The 9,000-nt window shown below is 38.9% G+C and overlaps 1 protein-coding gene across 1 annotated transcript; it reads right to left on the minus strand.

Moving 5' to 3' along the window:
* Window positions 1-7,565: 7,565 nt before the first annotated feature.
* On the minus strand, window positions 7,566-8,543 carry LOC139018403 (olfactory receptor 52P1-like). Its single transcript, XM_070427016.1, has one exon. It carries the CDS (start codon window positions 8,541-8,543, stop codon window positions 7,566-7,568), a length of 978 nt encoding a protein of 325 aa, XP_070283117.1.
* Between the last annotated feature and the right edge of the window lie 457 nt (window positions 8,544-9,000).

Raw genomic sequence — 9,000 nt, forward strand, 5'->3', positions numbered from 1 at the left:
TGAGCTATGTCATCAAAGAAAGTAATGTGAAGAATAATTAAACATAACATAAATTTACTAGTGGAAAAACCTATGAGAAAGAAACTAGGGAGACCATTGGGGTAGGCTAGGAAAACCATCTACAGTCCAAGTTTGACCCTGAGTGAAGAAGGAAGAGAAAGTTGGGTGGAGGTGATTTAGATTTCTTGGAGCAAAATCATTGGAGAGTCTTTGAACTAAAATCAGCAGACTTAAAAAAAAAATCTCTCAGGTGTGGGTCTGCTCCTAGTAGTGACATTGTCAGTTACTGCCTGGAAGTAGCCTCTGCTGGGCATGACCCTGGCAAGCAGTGGGAATCCTCAGACAATTACAGTTACACTCCCTCTAGTACAAAGTCTGTAATCCACCCTTTGTACAGCACAAATTTATTTCTCTACCTGGGTTCAGCAAATGACTTGCATATGATTCTTAAAGACCTTTTTCCTAGTTGGAAAACTCAGGAGAAAAGGGTTAGTGGGATGAACTCTAGTCATTGCCTGTGCAGTTGATCACAGGACTGCAACCAATATTCATTTTGTCCTCCTCCACTAGACACTCTAAATTTCCCTCACCGTTCGTTATCACTAAGGCAGGTACCATGGTTTACCTGGTTGTATAACCCCAAATTTCATTCCTGAAATGTCTAAACACTTGATAATGATATTCTCAGTTTGGAATTACTCTATATCTTTATTTATAGTGGGCAAAGAAATAGAAGTAAGTACCCAAGTAAGTCACCTAGTTTTACATAATTCCCTCCTACTGACATTTTGAAAGCCTTCCTATACCCTTCTGTTGATTAGGGTCACATGCCTTCAAAATTATATTGGCAACAAACAGACTGATAAACTACTCAACTACAAACACATGCTGCTATTCATTAAAAAATAAGGATGACTAAGAGTCTAACCATGATCCCAGAAGCTAGAATCAAGAGCCCACTGAGTAGAGCCAGGAGCCACGAAGGAATATTTCTAGGACATAAAACCTAATTCAGTGAACTCCAGCTAGAGTTTGCTTGCTTGATTTGAGGTAGTTCATCACTGAGCAGTAGAAAACTAATATGTGTATTCAGTTCCATTCCAAAAAAAGTGAATTAATTCCTGATCATCCAGCCTTATATTCTAACACCTTTGATCAAGCACACTCAAAATTTAATTTCAGAGAATATCCCTGTCTCCCACCAATACTTGCCAGCTACGTCCTGTAATTATTTAGGGTTATATATTTTTTCTTCTTGTAAGAATTCTAGAATGTACCTAGCTGTGTTGTGCAGTGATCTAGCCCTATGTATCAGCCTGAGAAAGAGGAAGAGGAGAGGAGGCATGTCATGGGATGGGGACATCTGTTGTCATTGGGGGCAGATGCTTCTGCAGCATCTTTTGTCACAGAAGTAGTCTTGGAACTTTGCAAGGATCTCTGCCTGTCCAGAAAGTCAAAAAGAGATTACTGAGTCATCTTCAGTAACATGCATCTGGATGGTAATGCTGTGTTTCAATTTTCAAGTTTCCATGTTTTCTCTACCCAGACCCTGATCTACATATAACAGACCGGCCTTAGCTGAATGTTAAAACATCCTTGGAGCCCTGAGACTCCAGCCTGCCATTCAATTATATCTTTCCTTCCAATATTAGTGAGGAATGTCTCTTTATATACTATCATCACTAAGGCTCTTTGGTTCTCCTTTTTAGCTATTAAATCGTTGCTACTGACTCTGTCATCCTTCTACTAGTATGGAGCATAAAGACCAGTTCCCAGTAACTAGTAAATTCATTGTCATTGTTGTCACTACTTCCTCAATATTTTTCAAATTGTACTTAATACAAAATTTCCCACTATTGGTAAAATATTTAGCAATTAAAATATTTACCTCTCCCCAGGTACTATCCTGCCCCACCTACCAATCAGAAGAGCATTCTCTGCTTACCAGGCAGGAAGTAAGCTAGTCCCAATTTCCTATCTTACCACTTGTACCACTCTCAGTGTCAATTTGTGATAGCCTCGGTTCTCTGCAAAGCAGATGCCAAGATGAAATTTAACAGGTAAGAATATTATTTGCAGTAATATCTGTGTGAAAGAAAATAAAGAAGACTATCAGTATAGATTGAGAGAACAGTCAGACCACAAGTCTAACTCCAAGTTAAAAAGAGAGAAAAGGCTGAATGAAAGTATCTTAGATTGCCATGCAAAGACAAATCAGTTGACCAAGGAGCCTACCAAGATGTCCCATGACCCCAGGAAGTGGTCTTCCTTCGCATCCTTGCCACACACAGTCATTGGTTGGGAGAATTCAATGTGAGATATCACTTTGATGCAAATGCAGTGATGAATTTCAAATTGCAGCGGTTAGGTCCCTCAGTCAATTGACTCCCTATAGTAGGAGGTCTGTAAGGCACATTCATATGGTCATCATAGGACACCAATAGAATTTGCAGGGCAATCCAAAAGGAAATTCCAAGTAACATACTTTCTCTCTCTGACTCTTGGACCCTTTTGAGGCAGGGTCAGAAAAGTGTCAGATAGTAAAGTGTCAGATAGTAAACATCTTTGACTTTGTGGGTAATCTGGTCTTTGCCACAACTAATCAACACTATCACTGTGGTGCTAGTAGCAGCCATAGATAATAGATAAACAAATAGGTGGCTGTGTTCCAATAAAATTCTATTTGCCAAAACAAGTAATAGGTCGAATTTAGTCTATGGACCATAGTTTCCCACCCCTGCTCTAAGGCTACCTACAGAATTTTAAAAAAATAAAAATAAATCCAAATGTCTACCAATACAAGATTATAAAAGTTTTTAAAAAAGGGGAAAGGGTTGAATCTATATGTAATATCATGGGTTGCAGTTAATAATATTAGGTTAAATAATAAATTGCAAAACAGTACCGTGAACATGATTTTATTTTGTAGTAATAATACTTAAAGAATTTTTTGCATAAGGAATAACTCTGAATACATGTCCAGAATTTCAGAATGTGAACTTATTTGTAAATAACATCTTTTCGTGTATAATGGAGGGTTTTTTTCTATGTTTTATTTAATTTATGGGGGTGACATTGGTAATAAAATTATATAGGTTTCAGATATACAATTCTATAATACATCATCTGTATATTATATTGTGTGTTCACCACCCCAAGTCAAGTCTCTTTTCATCACCATTTATGCTCCTTTACCCCCTTTTCTACCTCCCCTTACTCCCCTTTCCCTCTGGTAATCACCATACTGTTGTCTATATCTATGAGGTTTTTTTTTTTTCCATTGCTTAATTCCTGAGTTCAGATAAGGTTATACTGAATTAGGGTGGAACCTAACACAGTGCCTGGAGTCCTTATAAGAAGAAGAAAATTTGTACAGGAAGAATGATGTGAAGAGATATACACAGAACACTCCACATAATGACAGGGACAGAGGTTGGAGAATTGTGTCTTCAGGCTGAGGAATAGGAAGAATTGTCATCAACCATCAGAAGCCAGGAGAGAAACAAAGAAAGTCCCCCTTGCTCAAAACTTTCAGAGGGAGCGTGACCCTGCTGACAACTTGACTTTGGACTTCCAGCCTCCAGAACCACGAGAGAAAAAAATTGCTGTTTTAAGCTACCTAGCTTGTGATAGTTCCTTACATTAGCTCTAAGAAACTTAATACAATGTCAACTATTACCAGTCATTAGCTGAGTGGAATGTTTATATTATACCCTTCACATTTTATTTTATTGCTATTTTTTATTAATCCTCACCCGATGATATTTTTCTATTGATTTTTAGAGAGAGTGGAAGGGAGAGGGAGAGACAGAGAGAAACACTGATGTGAGAGAGTCACATCAATTGGTTGCCTCCTTCACACACTCCGACCAGGGCCAGGGAACCTGCAACCAAGGTACATGCCCTTGACCAGAATTGAGTCCAGGACCAATGTTCTATCCACTGAGCCAAACTGGCTAGGGCTATACACTTTACATTTTAATGCTTACATTTCATGTGGTGTATTTTGGTGATCAGGCAAAAAGAACAACAAGAAGAAAGTAAAAAGACAATATATTTCCTTCCCTATAATGATACCATATTTACATATTTACACTTCAATAATACTTGCCATATGCAGAAAAAAGGGCCAATGTAACAAGATGCTCATATGACCTTTTTAAACAACAAAAGCCTGGAACAACCATCTGTCCATTAATAAGCCACAGCTGAAATAAATTTAACAAACATACAAAGAAATGCTAAGGAGGCATGAAAAATAATAAAATAGGTCTGTTTGTGCTCATATGGAACAGTTGCTAAGAGATGTTATTAAATAAATTAACAAAATTATAATAATGTATTCTTCTTTGTAAAATTAATAAAATATCATTTAATTTTGCCCAGAGAAATTGTTTCTTGTTCAATTCTCACCTTATACCTTTTTCCATAAAAGACACTTAAAGCACCTATCTTATCTTAAGGTTGAATTTTTCTTATATTTGCTTAATAATTAGCTAAAAATTAAAATATTCTACCATCAGATTTATAGAGATCCCCAAGCTGTAGCTTGTTCCATTAGACAATCCTGGCACACCATTTGCTTGGTCACACCTTATTCAGCCACTGTTACGGTTACCAGTTCCATGAAGGTGTAATCAGGTCATGTATAGAACATAGGGCTTCTTCCCATGGAGCTGCCCTAACTCCATGGCACAGGACACCCCTAGCAACCAGCTCTCTGTCATGCACTCACAACCCCGAAGTATGGGAAAGTCAACACGTGGTAGGCAGTCCATGAGCCCCACATCATCAATTGAGTATGATCCTTTCATCCCCTGGGAAGGACAATTGTGAAATATTTCATAAGGTTCCTCCGAGGGTCTTGGCAGGGTTGGACACCAGTCTCCACTAGCAGGGTAAAACTGGGTTACAGTTCCTTGCATTGGCTTTTCTTCCTTCACAGCTTCACTCTGCCTGTTTTGCACTCCCACTCTCTGTGATCACATTTTAAAATAAACTGCCAATAAGCAAGTTTTTGTCTTCGGCCCTGTATTTGAGGGAACTCTCTTTTTGAGTCTCCAATGCTAACCCTAGACTCTGGTCAGAGGTGTCACCTCCCTGATCATTTATTAGAAGACATTTATATAACTAGCATTATGTAATTATTTATACTCCATTTGGGAGCTTGAGACCATTTCAAATTATACATAGATCAGTGGTTCTCAACCTTCTGGCCCTTTAAATACTTACTGTTCCTCCGATTCCGGTCAAGGGCATGTACCTTGGTTGTGGGCACATCCCCAGTAGGGAGTGTGCAGGAGGCAGCTGATCGATGTTTTTCTCTCATCAATGTTTCTAACTCTCTATCCCTCTCCCTTCCTCTCTGTAAAAAAATAAATAAAATATAAATACAGTTCCTCATGTTGTGACCCAACCATAAAATTATTTTCGCTGCTACTTCATAACTGTAATTTTGCTACTGTTATGAATTGTAATGTAAATATCTGATATGCAGGATGGTCTTAGGCGACCCCTGTGAAAGGCGTCTAGCAGGACCAAAGGGGTCACGACCCACAGGTTGAGAACCGCTGACATAGATAATGAAGATAATGACAGTGAAGTAGACCCTGTCATAATTCAACTTTGAAATACCCAACAGACAAGTGCAAGTGATTAAACTTCACCAAAATATGAAATATGTGAACATTTTTCTAGCTTTTACATGGCTAGGAACAACTCTATAGACATGGAAAGAAAAATACTTAATATTAGTGTCATCTGTTAGATTTTCAGCAAGCTCACAGGAGAGGAATCAAGCTCATCCCTCAGTAGAAACAATCAACCATAGATCGCTAACACCTTTGAAGAAGGAAGAAAATCCAAGTCAGAAAGGACAGGCACAGTTAGTCTTTCTTCTTGCATTTTCTTTGATTTTCTTTAGTTCCCTCAATTTCCCCAGAATCTATTGCTCCTTCCAGTTTTCCTGGCACAATTCCAAGAATATATATTGTGTTTAGGTGCAAACAAATCATTTTTTAAAACTATCTCACCAAAGAAAAAGGGAAAATTAAGTAATTATGAAAGGTGGTTAATATTTTCTGGCATATGAACTCTGCTTCTCTACATCAATCCCATTTGAATCAGATCTTTAAAAAATCATTTTAAGATCTCAGCAAAAAGTAATTTTTGCAACCACAGCTCGTCAGACTAATGTTGCCTCGGTCCATTTCACAATCTGATACTTATTGGTCAATTAAATGGTTCATCATAAAACGTTTAGCTGAGTGAGTTTTTTGTTATTATATGTTTATGGTGGGTTAAGTATCTACTCTTGGTATTCATTTCAGATAGGCAGTGCATGAAATATCCCAGCTTTCTCTGCCCTTGTTATTGAATTATTCCATAAACTTGAGCCTTTCTTATTATATATCATATCAGGCACCACACTCTAGAGACCTTTTGTTCATTTACTGTAATTTAAATTTTTTAAGTCTTTTTAAAATAGTGATTATGTAGCCTTAAGGGTAGGTATCTTTTTCATTAAATTCTACCTTCATACATTAGTTCTATAATATGATGAATAACCTGAGACTCTTTCTGTTTTCAAACTTCATGCATCTTAAAATATTGGCCACTAAATCTCTAATCAGTGTCAAGAAGTGATAAACAATATCTTCAGAATTTAATGAAATCCCATATCTGGCACAGGATCTGAATTGCACAAGCTGTTCCAAGTACTTACTCTTACTTCTTTCTGGGCTCTCAGAGAAATTGCCCTGCAGAGGTCTGTAGCCAAATATTTCCAGTATAAATCTGACTTTTGTAATTATAACCACTAACAGAACATTCTCAGAATTATCTCTGTAAGCGATTCTCTCAAACACTGGAATTAGTTGAGACAAGCAGGATGGTTGACCTAGGAGTTTTTACAAGTGGGAAATTAGTTTAAAATGCATATTAATCTTATAAGCTTAGGAGCTTTCCATTTTCCTTTTTCTTCTGAAATTTCTTTGGGAATTAGAGATTATGTTTCTTGTCCATATTCTCTAGTTTACAAGGAAGCAACAAGTCATGTTGCCCAAATGCAAGGCTCTGACAGCAGGGATAATAATTAAAAAAAGAGTTTAGAAATAGTTTTGCACTTTCCATGTACCTTCTCATTCCCCAAACATAATCTTCACTTCCCACCTCCCCTTAAGCACACAAATACAAATACACACCCAAACAGACACACAACCAGACTTGTCTGTGCTAAGTAGTGGGCAAGCTATTGTTTGTTCTTACATTCTGTCTGTCAGACAACATTTTACATGTGTTTGGTGTGTGTTGTTTAAAGTGCTTTTACATAGATTATCACATATAATTTTTCCAAGTCCCATGTCAGGTATGGAGAGCAGATGTCATTCCTTTCATAATTGCCTGACATTGGAATCAGTGCGAGCAAGTAGTCTCTTGTGTCTTAGCATCATATTCAGATGATTCAGGCAGCTAATCTGTCAATATGACAATTTCTACTACTAGCCAAGTCTCCCAGGAATTGAATCTACTTAACCTGTTTCTCTCAGACCTACCATGCTGGATGATCAGTCAGGATTCCGACCCTGGGTAATGGTTATAGGCTCCTTCCTCCAGCATATGTGTTTGATCACTTTTTCCTGAAACTCCTTGGTTTTCACTCCATAAATAATAGGATTGAGCATTGGAGGTACAAGGAAGTAGAGGTTGCCTAGAATGGTGTGGATGTGGGGTGGAATGCCCCGACCAAAGCGGTGAGTGAGAAAAGAGAAAAGCGAGGGAGTGTAAGAAATAAGCATGACACAGATGTGTGTGGTGCAGGTGTTAACTGCTTTGTGGTGGGCTTCCTTAGAAGAGAGCCGCAGTACAGCCCGGATGATTAGCACATAAGATGAGGCAATAGCTGAGATGTCTAGCCCAACAACCAACAAGGCCACCACTAGACCATATATCCTGTTGACTGTGGTATCCACACACACCATCTTCACTACAGCCATGTGCTCACAGTAGGTGGTGGGGATGACACGATTGGCATGAAAGGGCATTTTCTGAAGGAGGATGGGCATCGGCATAATGAACAGGATGGCTCTCACTAAACTTACTAGGCCAATGAGCCCAATGCGACTATTGGACAGGATGGTGGCATAGCGCAGGGGCTCACAGATGGCCACATAGCGGTCAAAGGCCATGCTCATTAGGATGGCAGACTGCAAAGCAGAGATGGAGTGGATGAAAAACAGCTGGACCAGGCAGCCCTCATAACTGATCTTGCTCAGGCCAAACCAAAAGATGCAGAGCACCTTGGGAATGGTGGTTGTGGACATGCCTAGGTCTGTGAGGGCCAACATGCACAGGAGCAGGAACATGGGCTTGTGCAGGGAGCGCTCTGTGGAGATGGTGAAGAGGATGGTGCAGTTCCCAAGGATGGTGAGGAAGTACATGGATGAGAAGGGGATAGATATCCATCTGTGTTTGTCCTCCATCCCAGGAATGCCTTGCAGAATGAAGAAAGAAGGATGGCCCTGGGAGGCATTGCAAATAGTCATGGTAGAACCCTGGTGAAGAACCTGAGAGGAACAAGGAAGAAACTGCATCAGTATCAGTTTAAGCAAAAATGAAGATTTTCGCCGAAACCGGTTTGGCTCAGTGTATAGAGCGTCGGCCTGCGGACCGAAAGGTCCCAGGTTCGATTCTGGTCAAGGGCATGTACCTGGGTTGCGGGCATATCCCCAGTGGGAGATGTGCAGGAGGCAGCTGGTCGATGTTTCTAACTCTCTATCTCTCTCCCTTCCTCTCTGTGAAAAAATCAATAAAATATATTTTTAAAAAAATAAAAAATAAATAAAAACTTGGAAAAAAAATGAAGATTTTCAAAGTGGAAAACAAGAATTGGAATATTAACGTACATAAAAATAATTCTGAAATCGTGATAGCATATACTACAGTATCATAGTCGTAAAACACGCTATTACAACATTAATATCTGAGACAATGTATTTTGAT

The sequence above is a fragment of the Myotis yumanensis genome, unplaced genomic scaffold (assembly GCF_028538775.1).
Source record: "Myotis yumanensis isolate MYYU_CA2020_CCGP unplaced genomic scaffold, mMyoYum1.0.hap1 SCAF_10, whole genome shotgun sequence".
Taxonomy (NCBI): domain Eukaryota; kingdom Metazoa; phylum Chordata; class Mammalia; order Chiroptera; family Vespertilionidae; genus Myotis; species Myotis yumanensis.